The sequence below is a fragment of the Ylistrum balloti genome, unplaced genomic scaffold (genome assembly GCF_031769215.1).
Source record: "Ylistrum balloti isolate Yb309-2 unplaced genomic scaffold, AGI_CSIRO_Ybal_v1 Utg370126, whole genome shotgun sequence".
NCBI classification, from domain to species: Eukaryota; Metazoa; Mollusca; class Bivalvia; order Pectinida; family Pectinidae; genus Ylistrum; species Ylistrum balloti.
The window spans coordinates 870,546-890,750 of record NW_026782140.1 but is presented as its reverse complement, the minus strand read 5'-3'; the positions used below and the strand labels follow the sequence as shown (position 1 = coordinate 890,750).

The 20,205-nt window shown below is 38.9% G+C and overlaps 2 protein-coding genes across 2 annotated transcripts; one reads left to right on the top strand and one right to left on the bottom strand.

Moving 5' to 3' along the window:
• Positions 1-296: 296 nt before the first annotated feature.
• Positions 297-1,449, top strand: LOC132550486 (DNA polymerase epsilon subunit 4-like). The gene is made up of 2 exons (XM_060214556.1): positions 297-316; positions 639-1,449. Exons 1-2 carry the CDS (start codon positions 297-299, stop codon positions 1,012-1,014), a joined length of 396 nt encoding a protein of 131 aa, XP_060070539.1. The 3' UTR covers positions 1,015-1,449.
• A 4,333-nt stretch (positions 1,450-5,782) lies between these two features.
• LOC132550502 (molecular chaperone MKKS-like) lies at positions 5,783-20,199 on the bottom strand. The gene is made up of 6 exons (XM_060214571.1): positions 20,175-20,199; positions 16,923-17,195; positions 15,359-16,496; positions 14,000-14,178; positions 9,040-9,150; positions 5,783-6,486 (listed from the first exon to the last, which is right to left on the bottom strand). Exons 3-6 carry the CDS (start codon positions 16,389-16,391, stop codon positions 6,046-6,048), a joined length of 1,764 nt encoding a protein of 587 aa, XP_060070554.1. The 5' UTR covers positions 16,392-16,496; positions 16,923-17,195; positions 20,175-20,199; the 3' UTR covers positions 5,783-6,045.
• Positions 20,200-20,205: the final 6 nt, after the last annotated feature.

The window sequence follows — 20,205 nt, the reverse complement described above, 5'->3', positions numbered from 1 at the left end:
TAAAGAAGATATAAAATCGCTTAAAATTAAGAAAAATAGCCTCTGGTTTTCTTATTTTAGTAATTTTTGCATTCCAAAGTGTAGGAGTATGGGGAAAGTAATATAGCTTAGCGGTTATTTGTGAACATTTTTCAATACGTTTAGCCTCTCAGTAATTTCAGTACTTTGATTAAGAATGTGTTCCATTTCCCCTATGGTATGGCAAACCAAAGTGGAAAATAGTCACTATGGATATCAATAATTTGTCTATGGATATTTACAAATGATTTATGGATACAAGAAAGTCCAGCGTAATTATGAATATCCATAAATCAAAGTATGGGTATTGTTTAAGGACATTCAAAAATTATTTATGGATATTGATGAATAAATATGGGTATGTATAAATAGGTTTACTTTTTTTCTCACTGGCTTGCCATAATTTGCTGTTTAACATTTAAATCATTTAATATGATGTATTTAAGCCCGTGTTAACCAGTGTATGCAAATTGTGTTTTCTTCTGTCCACTTTCAAAATATTGTGTTTTAATCACTTAAGGCTTGCAATGAGAATTGGTAGTATGTCTTGAATCGGGTAAAGAGTTGGTGTAGCCTTTTTTGTGTGGCCTTGCTATGAGGAGATAACTCTATTCCGGAAGTGTAATTTGTACAAAAATGGCGGGAGAAGGTGATAATACTGATATGGAGAACACCGAAGAAAATGCTGACGACACACCAAATCAAGACCCTGATTCTTTAGCTCAAGAATCCAATTCAAATGAACGAGCGGTCAAACTCCCGATGTCTAGAGTCAAGGCGATAATGAAGAGTGATCCCGACGTTTCTCTGGCCAGTTCGGAAGCTGTGGTGGCGTTGGCTAAAGCTACCGAAATGTTTATACAAATGTTGTCCAAGGATGCCATCACCAGTACCATGCAGAGTAAAAGGAAAACGCTACAGCGCAAAGATTTAGACACTGTGATAGATACCAGGGATTCCTATTCGTTTTTGGAAGGAACGTTGGACGGTCCTTGAGAAATATTGACATAATATGAACACTCACGTACCCAAACAAGAACATTTGTTGACAAACTAGTCCGTGTGTTTGGTATTCGTGTGCTGTTCGCAGTTGTATACGACTTCCAAACAGATATGTTAGACAGGAACGTGTCCGACAAACCTTCAGACTCGCGTAAATATGTGCATGATGAAGACCAGAACACAACCACGATAGCGACACGTTATAGGATAACCATGTCGCATGTAAATTGGATGTTTCAGTTTACAGGTGTAAGTTGTGTACAATACATTAGTTGATTGAATGTTCATGGGTGTTAAATAATGCTATAATTTGCATTGAAATGACCTCGTACTGAGACTATGACCACATTCAATTACAGAGGAAATTTGGTGTTCCAAGTTATAATGAAAGAGAACAATGATCAATTAAAATACTTATAATGTTCAGTAGAGTTGAGTTGACATCTCTTCATGTTTTGTAAAAATTGACAAATGAAGAAAGTATGTCATGAAGTGTAGAATTGTATGTAACAGGTTATTATCTATTTCATTGCCTCCATGATGTTCTGTTTAGCCGAGTGGTATATCGCAGCTAGTATTTACCAGGGTTACATGTATATTTGGAGAAATTATCACTCATCAGCAGTATCAATCAGCTCAAATTTTTTTTTTATTACTCGTGGTGGACAACTGTAATAATGGTGTAAAAAGGGGCGATCACTTTTATCCAGTTTCACATTATCTTTATTTGCATCTAGATTTAGTCAAAGACCCTACAATACAAAGAATAAAATACTTAAACACATGTATTTCCTACAGTGTTAAAAACATGAATTCTACTCCGAGTATCCTAGTAGACAGATACAATATTTAATGTATAATTTGAATTAACTCCACATATGTAAATCTTATTGAAACAATAGCTACCTACCCTGACAATGGGTCAAAGGTCCCTATGGTCTTATACCAATATTTTTCTGTCCGTACCCATGAAAGGGCTATTGTCCACTAAAAACCCTGCCAATGACAAACAAAGACCACCAAACAAGAACGAGACAATACCTGGACACACATATACATATAACTTTGCATAGGTAAACTGGACATGCATACACAACATATATACATGCACAAGTGGTTAAGAAGATGATGCGAAAAAAAAAAAAACGACGCGACGCATCAATAACGGCGACACAGAATTAATAAAAACGACCCTATTACAACTATGTCACTGTTTAGCATTACAGTGTATAGGGAGTAATCCTGATTAGCTTGGTTGTGCCTGTATAGTGTACATGCTGTAATTATAAATGGTTTATCTACAAATGTCATGATATTTTCCTCCAAAAAAAATACAAGCAAGTAATGGGACATTTCTTAAATATGTCTTGTTGAGTTTCTCCAATTTTAATTGGATGATTTAGAGAAGTTTGTCCAGAGACTTAAAGATAGCTTTAGTGTGGAAGGAGGAGAAGATGCACACATATTTATCCCTAACATGTGTTCCTTACTTTTTGTAATAAATAGTAAATAATTAAAATAAATTGCAGAAAAAAAGCATTTTCTCAGTATATCAAGATGAATTTGTATAAGCCCTCTTGTGTCTGTTGGACATTTTGACAGGTATTTTACAAATGGGACCTTTCACCTTTCAAATCCCCTTTTGGGGGATTGTGACATCATGCCATGGATACAGTTGTACTTGAAGATGCTTCGTAGCCAACAGGGTAATATACGTCGATAATTTGCCGATAAAGAGGTAATTATCAATACATATAGTATGGAAGTGATCGGCCAAGATTTAGTGTGAATTCATGGAAAAAATATACTAACAGATAAAACGACGCTATGGAGGAACAGTATAACTGCAACATTATTCGATACATGAAGTGTGATCGATGCCAGGACCTTTTCTGCATCAGATGTCTGGATTTTGACTCAAAGAAATATGACATCCTATTAAAATCAGATACAATGTGGTTTTGTCCACCATGCAGAATGACAGTCGAAAAGAATATTCTCAGGACAGAAAAATAGAAGAGAGGTGTAGGCAAATGTATATTTGCAGAACTTGAAAGAGAGGTAAAAGGGTTAATCTCTAAACTGGAAATGAACTTGAAATCTGAGAAATCAAAGCAAAGTCGAAATAGTTGCTGAAATTTTATTTTATTTGGATTACCCATCACAACGAAAAGAGACATTTGGACAACTAAAGTGTAGGAAATGTAATGTGTGTTAAAAAAGATAGGCCTAGAAAAATTATACGAATCCAGTTCCAGTGACATAACCAATAACAGCCGGCCTATTCTGGTTCGTTTTGAGTCGCAACAACCAAAGAAAGGAATCTTTAAAGATATCAGAAAAATAAGAAATCATAGTCAACAAATAAGAAACGACTTGACACATTGCGAAGCAGAAAGAAAACAATGAAACGAAGGATTATGTAACACATGCCTATTTCCTTCAGTATATAAAGTTTAATGTCATTTCAACTTGAAAATAGTGAAATGTTTTTGCGTCCATTATTTACTTATTGCTTACTTTACTTATTACTGTTACTTCACTGATATCAAGATAGTTTGTGGTTTGGTTTATAATGATACAAAATGGGAAAATACTCCAAAACACTGCTGGTAAATGTTTTATTCAAGTGGTGAACTATCAAAACTTGATAATACAACCCTTGTTTTCACTTTTAGTTCCCTCATTCATCATTGCAAGGGTGTAATTTTCTTATTCAACCAGCTCAAGGCTCAGTCTTTTCTCCATTGTCATCCAAAAGATTTATAGAATCAGAATATTTAACATCAAACACACTTTGGCAATTTAGATTTTTCCCCACAAACTGTTGGTAAGGGAAATTAAGGTCTTAAGTTTAATAATGTTTTGAAAAGATTTTTAGGTACATAGTATGTGTGACCATTTTAGCCACATGACAAGCTCCAGGTTAGGACCCCACAACCATGGAGTTGACTTGAATAAACTTGTCACTATACTAGGAAGACATACACTGAGGTAACCTGCTGGAATTCTTCACAGCTTCAGAGTTGTGGATTTTTAACAAAGAACTTGTGCTTAACTTTGATTCTTGTTCCTTGGTTATAGGTTTTCAGTCTCCTTGACTCCTTATTCTTGGCATTATCCGGTCCTTGATGGTCTTCAGATTTAGGAAGTATAATTTTGGTATGCCAGAAAGTGTCCTCAGCTCGGTGTTGGACCTTAACAGTGAGGAAAATCGGGTATAGTTGAAACTCGTTTTTTCTTCATATAAGAATATATCAGTATTGGAAGAAATTTGGCAGATAGCATTTTTGTTTTTAATTGCAACCAACTTAGCTTAAAAATACATCCTTTGACCAGAGGTAATTTTGACCTACTCGGGTATATTTCAATCAATGCAACCAACTTTTCTATAAATGTCAGAAAGTATTTACCAGTTAATTTAAGTGATACCAAATTTGTGACATTGATCAGTTAATTTCTTTGTAGCAGCTTTGCTTTGCTTGTGATATCAACACAATATGTTGATCTGTTTACCATTATAACTAGAGTACTTACATAAATCTGGAAGGGCCCGCATGTGTCAGACTCTAAACCAGTGTTATATTGATGGACACAATTTAACTGTGAAATAAAGATATTTCAGATATGGCCTTCATCACTGACCTGGTGACCTTGACTTGAAGTCGTGCAACTTCTCATTTAATTTCAGCAAATACTGCTCTATTGTGTCAGATGAAAAAATACTTACAACTTAAAAAATTCAAATTTGCCGTAAAATGTTTGTGAAATATTTCAACATTGACCAGATAAACTTAAATGTATTTGTTTGACTATTCATTTGATTTCGGTAAATAACACTTCATTTTGATAAATTAAATATCTGCCATAAATTATTTCAAATTTGACCTTTGCTTTAACCTGAAGTTGGACAACTTCTCATTTTACTAGATTCTGCTTCATTATGTCGTAAGTAATTTATTTATGTAAATTATGGTACTAGTAACATTCAACATTTCCATTTCAATCTATAATATTGGTGACCTTGACCTTTGAGAGCTAGCACTTCCTGTGAAGGAGCTATATGGAAAGTATGCAAGTGTGATGATCCAAACAAGACCAGAAATTTCTCCTATGCAAGGAAGCATTGGGTAAAATTTGAGTGCAATTGGCACAATAAAACAAAGTACAGGACACCAGCATCGTGGCCCAAATTATTTGAACATGAGCTAAAATCTTAAGATTTGTGTTCAATACAAAAAATCCCATTCAAAATTTTATGAAGCATACTGATGTCTGTCATGCAATTTTGGTATTATGGTATAGACAAATTGATACTGGTCCACTGAACTTGAAAGATTACAAGGTTCATGCACATCTGTACATGACAAAAAGAGAAAATCAACATTCTGTAATTCTGTGTTAAACATCTTCAAGCTTATTCATTCAAGGGTCTCCATGGTTAACAATGGTAAACTATGGACATAAATATTAACTTTGACATTTGCACCCAAGACTCTAATCCATTTAGAAACAAAGGTCCTAGAATGTTTTAACCTGAAGACAGAGGTGTGAAATTCCCTCCCTTCTTGGTTTATACTTATTTTCTTTCTCAGAAGGATAAGATCACATACTCCTCTGTCAGTCACTTTACCCCAGTAGTTTTGGATGTGATGGACAGTCCACATTCTGCTCATTGTGGTGGTGACAAGCTACAAATCTGACTCAGGTTGTTGTTGGCCATTGACTGAACATAATATGTTAACACAAAACAAAAGACTGATTACAACACAAGGTTTTATTACTTTGCACACAATGATTTTAGTTATGTATTTCTGAATTCCAAATGACTTTCACTGAAGAATGACTAAGACATCTACAGAATGTAGGAAAATTGTAGTTCTCTGTAACATCCATGTCATTAGATAATGTCCCATGATTAGTTAATGTCCCTTATAAACTGTCAAAATATACCCAGTTGAAGTCCTGCATCAACTGTCCAAAATATTTCTAGTTGGTACCCTGTGTAAATTGTACAAAATATACCTAGTTAATATCCTGTATAAACTGCCCGATGGACAGGACAGTATTAGCTGTAAGAACACCTGATGTTAGCGCTGCCACACATGGTGCAGACAAATCTAAAATCACATCTGTATCTGCTGTGTGAAGTTTGGAATGTCCAGTTTGGTCAAGTTTTTTCTGTTCAACAATATCAGGAGTTTCACTTAGATAGAAAAGTTTAGAAATCCTTTGTTTGACAGCTCCACAGGAACACCTGAGGACAGCATCAGGGTCAGGCCTACTGCCCTTTGGTAGGCGCCAAAGATGGCCATGTTCCAAGTCTGACATATGATCTTGTCTGTCATGCCCTGTTCCCATGGCAGCAATCTTTTGTAGAGTGTTGGTGAAGACTTTACAAGCTTGAGTCAGACACTTCACTGTACAGCCTGTCCGTCTGATGATGTCTACTTGGTTGGCTTTGACCTAAAACCACAAGTAATATTAGACACCACAATTAGAATCCTAATTTAATAGATTTTTATCTAAAAAAACCAAATATGACAAAACAATAAAAGATCTATGAAATCATTTAATACTAACGGGTACCATACTCCAATGGTTTCTAGGACACTGATGATTCTGGTCATAAATGATAGATACTTTGTGTCAGATCGCCTAGCTAAGAGAGCTCATGCTTTGATGCAGCATCCTTCACCCATATGTCCAACATCAACTCTCCTATTTAAACCACTTCTCATGAATAACCCAAGACAAGGAGTAATGATACAGAAGGAAGCCCAACAAAGAAATGAATGACATTTTAAAGGTCACTGAGGTCAAAAAAGTTTAAATTTCAAACAGCATTTACTCATAATAGCCAATACTTAAAATACCAATCATGTGAATTGTTACTGTATTTATGAAATCATTAATTACCAGGTGAGCGATGCAGGCCCATTAGAACTCTTGTTGTGATGTAATCATATATAAAGAATAAAGAAACACAGGTTAAGATTATTTACAATATTTTGTGAAAGCGTTGGCCAAAAACAATGAGAATTGGTCAAGCAACTCTCTAGGTTATAGTGTATGTGGTCCTGTATAGAATGTTGCATTAGTGTATTGTGTGACAATGTCTTCCAGAGAAAGCATGAAACGGGAAAACAGTGCTGTGACATTGATTTACACTGCTCATCATACCATTAGGTTGTCTTCATAGAGACATTATTTTCTGATATTTTCATTAATTTCTGATAGCTTTAAACAATGGCACGGCTGATGGAGGTTCACATAGGTCAGGTCATTGCAGTGATTATGCAAAGTCAAATGCAAATACAGGTTGCCAGACATTCAGTGTCCATATTTGAACTAAAGAATGTCGTTAGACGTCTAAGGGAAACAGGGCCAGTTGCTGACAGACCTAGGTCTAGGTATCTGCTTGTGATGTCACAATGTCAGGGCAGGTTTATATGTCTCGTGCATTTGCGCAATTGTCACCTTACTGCCCTTCATACCATAGGTATTCATAACTGTTCTATCCATGCCAAAACTGTAAGGAAACGATTGGGGAAAGTTGGTCTGCAGGCACGTGACCTGTTTGTAGGTCTGCCCCTTACTGCTTCTCGTCGTTAGCATTGTATGGCTTTGGTTGTGGCACTTGCCCCCAGAAAATTCCCAATGAGGCAGTGGAGGCGGGTCTGGTTTACTGATGTGTCAGCGTTCACCTTGTTTCAAGCAGGTGTTGGACGTTATGTATACTGACGTTGTGGAGAACGTTTAGTCAACTGCTGTGTAATAGAGATGGATAGGTTTGTAGGTGGATCGGTTATGGTGTGGGAAGGAATCTCACATGGAGTTAAATAACCACTGGTTGTGGTAGCGGGTATTTTAACTGCCGCTAGGTATAGAGATGAGTGCTGACAACTTGGTGTGCTGTCCTGTCACTGTCTGAAATTGGTTACAGAGTTGCAAGAGGCATGTGCCACATGTCACAAGCCGCAGGCGTCCACTCCTTTGACAGTCACCCTATCTCCTTGTGGATCTGAGATGCCCAACTAAACAGAATATTGTTGTCTCTCGTATACAACATTGCTGGGATACATGAAATTGGGATTACCCCTGCATTATCAGAGAAATTGCCCTTCCCCAATCGACTTCACTTCAAATGTTGTGCAGCTGTTCCAATGTTCAATTTGTAATGATTTACCAGCACATACAGTGCAGAAGTGTCTTGCATGCATGCTTTCTTGAAAAATCTGCTGAAAGCAAGCAGCATTGTGTGGGGTCATGGGCTAAATTTTAATTGAAGGACATTTTCACAGTGCATGGAGGTAGCTCAGTGTCAAATTTAATTAAATTTTGTCCATGTGTCTAAAAGTTAAATTACAATAACTGAACTTGCATTTCTTTTTTACTGCTAGTATATGTATAAAATTGATACAACAATTTACACTCCCCTTTGAAAAATGATTATTTAATACTTTCACTTTTAGTGCTATCATTGTCCGTCATTGTGTTTGCTGTTTGTTGTCCGTAACCTTTTGTTTTATAACACTACTCCTGCCTAACGCCTGAAATATCATCATGGGAATTCATCAGATTTGTCAGACTATCTTCTGCAGTTCTATGGTTTGTTCATTCATGCATGTATTGTCAGATGACCGTTAAGGGCCATGGCCCATTTCTTACCAGTTTACCTGTATTGATAATACGAGAACAGGAATAATAAACAATGGGTATTTCTGACATTACAATATCTCAAATTTTATCCTCAATGATTTTCAGCTTTCTACAGAAATATCCAATATATTTTTTTGAATGCCCAAAATATTTGCACATTAAAATCATTATCCAGTGGGTAACAAAATGTCATGACACATGGTTTCATTATGTTTGTTGACAAGATACAACATAATAAGAGGTATTTCTTCTGCTGACTTCAAACATTTTAATGAGTTATACCCTGAAGGACCATTTAAATTAAGAACTGAACAAAACTTTTGTACCAGTATTATATCAATATTAAGTTCAATGTACCTTTCTGTTCAGCATGGCAGCAAGGTGTGTTTGCCAGCAGCCAGCTCCTAGCAAGGCATGTGGTGACTGGACCAGTTGGCGTAGAGACAACAGACAGGTAGAACACAACATCTGTAGGCAAGGATATACATTTATTAGTAATGGCTAAACTAACCATATTCTCAGTCTAGTCTAACCTACACCTCAGACAGCTGTTCCTACTCCCCACTATACAGGATCTAGTCTAACCTTCAGCTCAGACAGCTGTTCCTACTCCCCACTATACAGGATCTAGTCTAACCTACACCTCAGACAGCTGTTCCTCCTCCCCACTATACAGGATCTAGTCTAACCTACAGTTCAGACAGCTGTTCCTCCTCCCCACTATACAGGACCTAGTCTAACCTACAGTTCTGACAGCTTTTCCTCCTCCCCACTATACAGGACCTAGTCTAACCTACAGTTCTGACAGCTGTTCCTCCTCCCCACTATACAGGACCTAGTCTAACCTACAGCTCAGACAGCTGTTCCTCCTCCCCACTATACAGGATCTAGTCTAACCTACTTCTCAGACAGCTGTTCCTCCTCCCCACTATACAGGACCTAGTCTAACCTACAGTTCAGACAGCTGTTCCTCCTCCCCACTATACAGGATCTAGTCTAACCTACAGTTCTGACAGCTGTTCCTCCTCCCCACTATACAGGATCTAGTCTAACCTACAGTTCAGACAGCTGTTCCTCCTCCCCACTATACAGGATCTAGTCTAACCTACTACTCAGACAGCTGTTCCTCCTCCCCACTATACAGGACCTAGTCTAACCTACAGTTCAGACAGCTGTTCCTCCTCCCCACTATACAGGATCTAGTCTAACCTACACCTCAGACAGCTGTTCCTACTCCCCACTATACAGGATCTAGTCTAACCTACACCTCAGACAGCTGTTCCTCCTCCCCACTATACAGGACCTAGTCTAACCTACAGTTCTGACAGCTGTTCCTCCTCCCCACTATACAGAATGTAGTCTAACCTACAGTTCTGACAGCTGTTCCTCCTCCCCACTATACAGGATCTAGTCTAACCTACAGTTCTGACAGCTGTTCCTCCTCCCCACTATACAGGATCTAGTCTAACCTACAGTTCAGACAGCTGTTCCTCCTCCCCACTATACAGGATCTAGTCTAACCTACAGTTCTGACAGCTGTTCCTCCTCCCCACTATACAGGATCTAGTCTAACCTACAGTTCTGACAGCTGTTCCTCCTCCCCACTATACAGGATCTAGTCTAACCTACAGTTCAGACAGCTGTTCCTCCTCCCCACTATACAGGATCTAGTCTAACCTACAGTTCTGACAGCTGTTCCTCCTCCCCACTATACAGGATCTAGTCTAACCTACTACTCAGACAGCTGTTCCTCCTCCCCACTATACAGGACCTAGTCTAACCTACAGTTCAGACAGCTGTTCCTCCTCCCCACTATACAGGATCTAGTCTAACCTACACCTCAGACAGCTGTTCCTACTCCCCACTATACAGGATCTAGTCTAACCTACACCTCAGACAGCTGTTCCTACTCCCCACTATACAGGATCTAGTCTAACCTACACCTCAGACAGCTGTTCCTCCTCCCCACTATACAGGATCTAGTCTAACCTACACCTCAGACAGCTGTTCCTACTCCCCACTATACAGGATCTAGTCTAACCTACACCTCAGACAGCTGTTCCTACTCCCCACTATACAGGATCTAGTCTAACCTACACCTCAGACAGCTGTTCCTCCTCCCCACTATACAGGATCTAGTCTAACCTACAGTTCTGACAGCTGTTCCTCCTCCCCACTATACAGGATCTAGTCTAACCTACAGTTCTGACAGCTGTTCCTCCTCCCCACTATACAGGATCTAGTCTAACCTACAGTTCTGACAGCTGTTCCTCCTCCCCACTATACAGGATCTAGTCTAACCTACAGTTCTGACAGCTGTTCCTCCTCCCCACTATACAGAATGTAGTCTAACCTACAGTTCTGACAGCTGTTCCTCCTCCCCACTATACAGGATCTAGTCTAACCTACACCTAAGACAGCTGTTCCTCCTCCCTACTATACAGAATGTAGTCTAACCTACAGCTCAGACAGCTGTTCCTCCTCCCCACTATACAGGATCTAGTCTAACCTACACCTAAGACAGCTGTTCCTCCTCCCTACTATACAGAATGTAGTCTAACCTACAGTTCTGACAGCTGTTCCTCCTCCCCACTATACAGGATCTAGTCTAACCTACACCTAAGACAGCTGTTCCTCCTCCCCACTATACAGAATGTAGTCTAACCTACAGCTCAGACAGCTGTTCCTCCTCCCCACTATACAGGATCTAGTCTAACCTACACCTCAGACAGCTGTTCCTCCTCCCCACTATACAGGATCTAGTCTAACCTACAGTTCAGACAGCTGTTCCTCCTCCCCACTATACAGGATCTAGTCTAACCTACAGTTCAGACAGCTGTTCCTCCTCCCCACTATACAGGATCTAGTCTAACCTACAGTTCAGACAGCTGTTCCTCCTCCCCACTATACAGGACCTAGTCTAACGTACAGTTCTGACAGCTTTTCCTCCTCCCCACTATACAGGATCTAGTCTAACCTACAGTTCAGACAGCTGTTCCTCCTCCCCACTATACAGGATCTAGTCTAACCTACAGTTCAGACAGCTGTTCCTCCTCCCCACTATACAGGATCTAGTCTAACCTACAGTTCAGACAGCTGTTCCTCCTCCCCACTATACAGAATGTAGTCTAACCTACAGTTCTGACAGCTGTTCCTCCTCCCCACTATACAGAATGTAGTCTAACCTACAGTTCTGACAGCTGTTCCTCCTCCCCACTATACAGGATCTAGTCTAACCTACAGTTCAGACAGCTGTTCCTCCTCCCCACTATACAGGATCTAGTCTAACCTACAGTTCTGACAGCTGTTCCTCCTCCCCACTATACAGGACCTAGTCTAACCTACAGTTCAGACAGCTGTTCCTCCTCCCCACTATACAGGATCTAGTCTAACCTACAGTTCAGACAGCTGTTCCTCCTCCCCACTATACAGGATCTAGTCTAACCTACAGTTCTGACAGCTGTTCCTCCTCCCCACTATACAGGACCTAGTCTAACCTACAGTTCTGACAGCTGTTCCTCCTCCCCACTATACAGGATCTAGTCTAACCTACAGTTCTGACAGCTGTTCCTCCTCCCCACTATACAGGACCTAGTCTAACCTACAGTTCTGACAGCTGTTCCTCCTCCCCACTATACAGGATCTAGTCTAACCTACAGTTCTGACAGCTGTTCCTCCTCCCCACTATACAGGATCTAGTCTAACCTACAGTTCTGACAGCTGTTCCTCCTCCCCACTATACAGGATCTAGTCTAACCTACAGTTCTGACAGCTGTTCCTCCTCCCCACTATACAGGACCTAGTCTAACCTACAGTTCTGACAGCTGTTCCTCCTCCCCACTATACAGGATCTAGTCTAACCTACAGTTCTGACAGCTGTTCCTCCTCCCCACTATACAGGATCTAGTCTAACCTACAGTTCTGACAGCTGTTCCTCCTCCCCACTATACAGGACCTAGTCTAACCTACACCTCAGACAGCTGTTCCTCCTCCCCACTATACAGGACCTAGTCTAACCTACAGTTCTGACAGCTGTTCCTCCTCCCCACTATACAGGATCTAGTCTAACCTACAGTTCTGACAGCTGTTCCTCCTCCCCACTATACAGGACCTAGTCTAACCTACACCTCAGACAGCTGTTCCTCCTCCCCACTATACAGGACCTAGTCTAACCTACAGTTCAGACAGCTGTTCCTCCTCCCCACTATACAGGACCTAGTCTAACCTACAGTTCAGACAGCTGTTCCTCCTCCCCACTATACAGGACCTAGTCTAACCTACACCTCAGACAGCTGTTCCTCCTCCCCACTATACAGGACCTAGTCTAACCTACAGCTCAGACAGCTGTTCCTCCTCCCCACTATACAGGATCTAGTCTAACCTACAGCTCAGACAGCTGTTCCTCCTCCCCACTATACAGGATCTAGTCTAACCTACTACTCAGACAGCTGTTCCTCCTCCCCACTATACAGGATCTAGTCTAACCTACAGTTCTGACAGCTGTTCCTCCTCCCCACTATACAGGACCTAGTCTAACCTACAGTTCTGACAGCTGTTCCTCCTCCCCACTATACAGGACCTAGTCTAACCTACAGCTCAGACAGCTGTTCCTCCTCCCCACTATACAGGACCTAGTCTAACCTACAGCTCAGACAGCTGTTCCTCCTCCCCACTATACAGGATCTAGTCTAACCTACAGTTCTGACAGCTGTTCCTCCTCCCCACTATACAGGATCTAGTCTAACCTACAGTTCTGACAGCTGTTCCTCCTCCCCACTATACAGGACCTAGTCTAACCTACAGTTCTGACAGCTGTTCCTCCTCCCCACTATACAGGACCTAGTCTAACCTACAGTTCAGACAGCTGTTCCTCCTCCCCACTATACAGGATCTAGTCTAACCTACAGTTCTGACAGCTGTTCCTCCTCCCCACTATACAGGATCTAGTCTAACCTACAGTTCTGACAGCTGTTCCTCCTCCCCACTATACAGGATCTAGTCTAACCTACAGTTCTGACAGCTGTTCCTCCTCCCCACTATACAGGATCTAGTCTAACCTACAGTTCTGACAGCTGTTCCTCCTCCCCACTATACAGGACCTAGTCTAACCTACAGTTCTGACAGCTGTTCCTCCTCCCCACTATACAGGACCTAGTCTAACCTACACCTCAGACAGCTGTTCCTCCTCCCCACTATACAGGACCTAGTCTAACCTACACCTCAGACAGCTGTTCCTCCTCCCCACTATACAGGACCTAGTCTAACCTACACCTCAGACAGCTGTTCCTCCTCCCCACTATACAGAATGTAGTCTTACCTTCAGCTCAGACAGCTGTTCCTCTTCTTGGCTGTACAGGACCAAACTTACAACACACTTGTCTTGTAATGGTGACAGGAGCATATAACTCTTTCCAAGAAAAATCTGATGTTCAACTGATGCAACTTTTCCTAGTACCTCAGTATCCAGATTGTGAAAAGATCTTATAGGAACAGCACCTGTAAATGGTGATAGGAATAAGTGATACACAGCCAGTCATTGATTAGTACAAAATAGGATACAAATACAACTCTAGACAGTCCCTGTAATGGTATATACTAGCGGGATATTTGATAATTATAGTCATTCCCTTTAATGGTATGTACTACAGGGTTATTTATAATTATAGTCAGCCCCTGTAATGGTATATACAAGCAGGTTATTTTGTAATTATAGTCATCCCCTGTAATGGTATGTACCACAGGGTTATTTTATAATTATAGTCAGCCCCTGTAATGGTATATACTAGCAGGTTATTTTATAATTATAGTCAGCCCATGTAATGGTATGTACTACAGGGTTATTTTATAATCATAGTCAGCCCATGTAATGGTATGTACCACAGGGTTATTTTATAATTATAGTCAGCCCCTGTAATGGTATATACTAAGATAACGGCCCTGTCATATAATATCATACAAAGATAATGGCCCTGTCATATAATATCATACAAAGATAACGGCCCTGTCATATAATATCATACAAAGATAACAGACCTGTCATATAATATCATACAAAGATAACCGCCCTGTCATATAATATCATACAAAGATAACGGCCCTGTCGTATAATATCATACAAAGATATCCGCCCTGTCATATAATATCATACAAAGATAACGGCCCTGTCATATAATATCATACAAAGATAACAGCCCTGTCGTATAATATCATACAAAGATAACCGCCCTGTCATATAATATCATACAAAGATAACGGCCCTGTCATATAATATCATACAAAGATAACCGCCCTGTCATATAATATCATACAAAGATAACCGCCCTGTCATATAATATCATACAAAGATAAGAGCCCTGTCATATAATAACATAACAAGATAAAGGCCCTGTCATATAATATCATACAAAGATAACCGCCCTGTCATATAATATCATACAAAGATAACATCTCTTTAACAATGTTGTGAATAGTCTGAATAGTATCATATTTTACTGTTGACTTGAATATAAGGATGATGTAAATAAAAAGTGTTGTTATCAACTTCTGCTCAGTTTTTTCCTTATTTACTGAAGAAAAATATGAGGTTTCAGCAACTTTTGCTCACATATCTTTTTATTATCTGAGTGAGCAGAGCATTATCCCTATGTTTTAAACTGTGTCAATTCTTCTTTTCTACCTGAAACATCCTGGATGTAAGGTGTCATGGTAACTCCCAGTCTCTCCACTACTACAATGGACTGTTGTTGGAGCCTATATTTGAGTCGAGGATGAACCACTCGTTGACAAAGTAACAGCCCTACATTAGCAGCAGTCAGTTTGTCACAGAAGTCCTCTAAAATGCCCAGTATACAGTAGTCAGTGTCCACAGAAATATCTGATTCATACTGCATACTGCCTACTTCTTCTGAATCTCCCGACATGGAGGCTGTTACCAAGGCAACTAGGCAGTGAAAGGTACTGTCTTCATTCTCCACTGTATTAACATTCAAGATTTGATTGGAATGAGACACAATTTCTGGGCACTGCAGGAGGAGTCCCTGAAGAACGTTGGATTTCTCTATTGGTTGCCCCTGTAAAGCTACGACATTGACAGAGTCTGACACCCGTGTCACAGTTTCACAGTTAGGGAGTGACATCAGGAAAGTCTCCAGTAACAAATCACTACACAACTTCAAGTTCCTTACAGCAAACTGGCAGAGGGGTTTAGATATAAGTATACTTTTTACAATGGAAGACATTTGTTTCAAATCAGAGAACATGACATCTATCTTAATAGGACTGCTTGTTTTACATTGGATATAGTCTGCACACATCCCCAGGAAGATTTCATATAAATCAGTCAGGATCCTTCTACTTGTGCCAAGCTTTAAGGACTGTAAGATCAAATTCAAGCTGACTGACATCATCAAATGTCCAGCATCATTAAATTTTTTCAAATGTCCCTGTGCAGAGCTTGTAATCAGTTTTACCATTGGGTTGGTAAATGACATGGCATTGAGTAGCCTTGTTGAAGTAGAGGTCAAGGTTAAATGACCTCCAAGTGAGTTCTGTACGATTTTAATTTTACCACCAGGTCCTCGTGAAGAAGACGTAATCTGCTCCATCAGTATCAAAGCCTTCAATATGCAGTCATTCTCCAGTGTAAGGCAGTTTATAGGAGACTCTGCCTTGGAATCCAAACGGGTCTTTCCCTTCAAATTAGACTGCATTTCTGATCCCAGTAAGGACTGATCTGCTTTACCCACTGTGTGACGTATAAACAGGATCAGATGTGTATGATTTCAGTCACTCACATTCTCACTCATTCATGTAACCTGTCAAAAGAGAAAGTAGGACAACAGTAAGACTGATGTCACCTATGAAAACAAGCATGAGAGAAATACAATCCTGTATCACTTGCAATGATGGTTTAAGTTAACCAAAGCAGTGATGGTTTTGGTTAACCAAAACAATGACGGTTTTTGTGTAGATTGTTTTGGTTAACCTAAACAATCTTTGTTTTGGTTAATCTAACCATCTTGATCGTCAAAGATGGTTTTGGTTAACCAAAGCAATGATGATTTAGGTTAACCAAAGCAATGATGATTTAGGTTAACCAAAGCAATGATGGTTCAGGTTAACTAAAACAAAGATGGTTTAGTTTAACCAAAACAAAGATGTTCTTCGTTAACCAAACAGGAGTGGTCTATGGTAACCAAGTGACAACAACTTTGATCATCCTGAAATGAAAATTTACTTACAATAATTCTACGTTCATCTATTTACAATCTGCGCTCTGCTTCTTCTTGACGTTCTTTCCTTCTTTTAGCATCAACTCTCTTCTGTAATTCTACTATTTCATGAAATTCTTTTGGCGTCCCAAACCAATCTTCGCCTTTAAGATACATAACATAAAGACATCCACTTGTCACTACACCATATACTGCCATTGGGTGAATTCCCTTATCTAGCATCCGTTTAAATAATGGTATCTTTGTCATAGTGGAATCTTCTGACCATCTGTCTCCACAATTCTGCAAATTAAGGAAATAGAAATATAGGATAATCGTCAGGACTTCTAAATGTGTTCTGTTGTCAATTTTACCTCCTTAGTTAATGTTACACTAAACCCCAAAGCCAGAATTATAGACAAAACCGACCGTAATTAGTAACAGCAAATATTACATAGGTATCCATCTAGTCAGTGTTACCTGATTGTCTTAATGATCTATTATTCCATGCCCGTCGCCACACATTAGTATGTCTACCCATCATTATTCCATGCCCGTCGCCACACATTAGTATGTCTACCCATCATTATTCCATGCCCGTCGCCACACATTAGTATGTCTACCCATCATTATTCCATGCCCGTCGCCACACATTAGTATGTCTACCCATCAAGCTAAAGGTGACACTCCCCAAAGTGACAGTATTCTTTATATAATGTATAATCACAAAAACATCAGCCACTTGGTCACAAATGTGTAACTAGTCTGAAGGGATCTAACAAGCACAACTTGTCTTATTGTTACAGTTGACCGTATTATATAAAAATGTGTCCGTATGGGGTTGTGTTGTGTGATCATTCTGATAAAAAAAATATATATCTTTGCTAGACAAAATAGCAACTCTATTCATACATATCAGTGAAATAATATAAAACAGTGATAGCAAAAAGGTATTGATTTACATACATGTACAGTCGAACCTATTTAATTTGAACTCAGTTATATTGAAAAACTAGTTAATTTGAAATAAAAAATAATCCCCATCAAAATGTCAGTATTTTCACCTCATTTAATTTGAAATTGATTAATTTGAAATCCTGCGTTACTTGAAAGTAAATACTGGTCCTAGACAGTACTAATGAACTGTTTTCTCTCAATAAAAGCTATTCACTGAGTATTGAAATGTTATCATATATATGTTTCTGTGTTCATCTAATCTTGTTTCAAAATGTTTAACATTAGACAAGTCATACTGTTCTATAATGTAGTCGGTAGATAAGATCTCACTCAGGCTAGTGTTACATTTCTTTATATTTAGTGACAATTTTTAAAGTGTTCATCAGATCCCCTCTTATATGCTAATGATTTTGAAAGCTACTGTAAGCATTTGTCAATAACTTTATTAGAAAAAGCTTGGTGTCTTGCCTCTGTTCTCTATGAAATTGATGTCTTCTGTGTTTTTATACGGATTTCGTACACTCAATACATGCTCTAGCTAGTACAAGTCTTTTAAAAAGTAATCTAAACATAATTTCATTTAGATAGATTATGTAATCTTCAAATAAGTCCAACACAGTTTGCTTTGATAGAGAACATCCTTGGATTTGTGAGGATGCAATAGAGTTCTACTGCACACTTTCATTAGGCCCACAGCAGATTGGGCATAACCCCATATATGGGTAGTAGTCCTGCATTTAAGTGACAGTTATCTGCTTAGAGTAACAAATTTATTACTCGAACAGGAAATACTTTGTAATTATAATATCATATTAGTTCTTTTAAATATTTGTAACAAAATAAAGTGTCAACTTGAATAGCATCTTTCCTAAGTAACCAGGAACAACGAGTACTTATCAATGGTAAAACATCAAATTGGGAAAATATAACCAGTGGGGTCCCGCAGGGGAGTGTCCTAGGACCTGTGTAATTATCAATATACATCAATGACCTACCCAAAATGACCAAATCCATCACAAAATTGTTCCCAGATGATACAAAGATATATGGAACAAGTAACAACAATAACAGAATAGGTCAACTCCAGAAGGACAACGTTTTTACTATGGATACAGCAACAAATGGTACAGATACACTATGAATGGTGAGGAAATACTACAAGGAGATCAGGACAAAGATCTAGGAGTCACATTTGAAACTGAATAGTAGTTCAGCATACATGTAGCAAGTAGTGTGAAAAAGGCAAATAGACTGGTAGGGCTATTGAAGAGGTCATTCACATCCTTGGACAAAGAAATGTTCATTACACTGGCCCTCATTAGACCACATCTGGAGTATGTTGTACCTGTGTAGAGTCCATTGTTAAAGAAAGATGTTGGAGCAACTGAAACATGCAAAGAAGAGCCGCTAAGCTTGTTCAATCTTTAAAAGACAGACTACTATAACTTGGACTCCCAACCTTACAATATAGGAGAAAGATGTCCCTTGTTATTTAAGTCTATAGTTTCCTCAATGGAATTGAAGAAAAAGGCAAAGGAATGTTTGCAAGTATTAACAACAACAGAACAAGGAGGCATAACTTCAAAATCCAGCAGAAACACTCAAGACTACACTGTAGGAGGCACTCATTCGACAGAGACATGAACCGTTTACTGAATGAAGTTATTAGTGCAAGAACGCTAAATGCATATTGTTAATGGTATGGAGCTAGCTAATAGGAGAATTAGAGTCAAGAAAGTATACATATGTAATAGATTTTAAAAGCGGACATTGACATCAATGAAGAGTTTTATTTTCAAATACATGCTGTAAAAAAAACACAGACTAGTTCAGATATTGTCGTGTGCAACCAACGATGAAATTAAGAATGAACTTGAAGAATCAAAGTGGTCTAGAAGCTTAAATACCTTATGCAGACCGAAGATCAGGTGAAACAAAAACGTGTCATCTTTTTAATATGGCCCAATAGCCATTGTGACACTGTATATATTTGTATATTAGCATCAGAGATATGCATTTCTAGAAATGTTATTTATCAATCTTAGTTGCTAAAATGACAATTTATATGACTATCACTGACTTTGTCCTCCAATGTCTAATGACCACATTGTATAACTATTCACACGAGTCCAATCAGTGCATTTTAAGTGAGTATGAATTTATCCATGTCTAATTTTGCACATCAAAAGCAATGTAGGTGATAAAGTCTGTAATTTTTCAAAGATTTTTTTATAGGTACAAATTTAAACCTTGAGAAACAATTGTCTCACTTCAAAGTAAAGAGGAAACCCGGCGTTATTTGTTTCACCTCTTTGGTTTTCTCACCTTGAATGAACGCCTGTCGAACTCGCTTGAT

What these genes read in the sequence shown, in the direction of transcription:
- LOC132550486 (XM_060214556.1), top strand. Translation starts at nt 297, where the DNA reads ATGAATATCCATAAATCAAA. An exon ending in ATGAATATCCATAAATCAAA is followed by an intron (nt 317 to 638) that starts GTATGGGTATTG and finishes CTATTCCGGAAG; the next exon opens with TGTAATTTGTACAAAAATGG.
- LOC132550502 (XM_060214571.1), bottom strand. Translation starts at nt 16,391, where the DNA reads ATGCAGTCTAATTTGAAGGGAAAGACCCGTTTGGATTCCAAGGCAGAG. An exon ending in TTACATCCAGGATGTTTCAG is followed by an intron (nt 14,179 to 15,358) that starts GTAGAAAAGAAG and finishes CACCATTTACAG; the next exon opens with GTGCTGTTCCTATAAGATCT. An exon ending in AACAGCTGTCTGAGCTGAAG is followed by an intron (nt 9,151 to 13,999) that starts GTAAGACTACAT and finishes CCTTGCCTACAG; the next exon opens with ATGTTGTGTTCTACCTGTCT.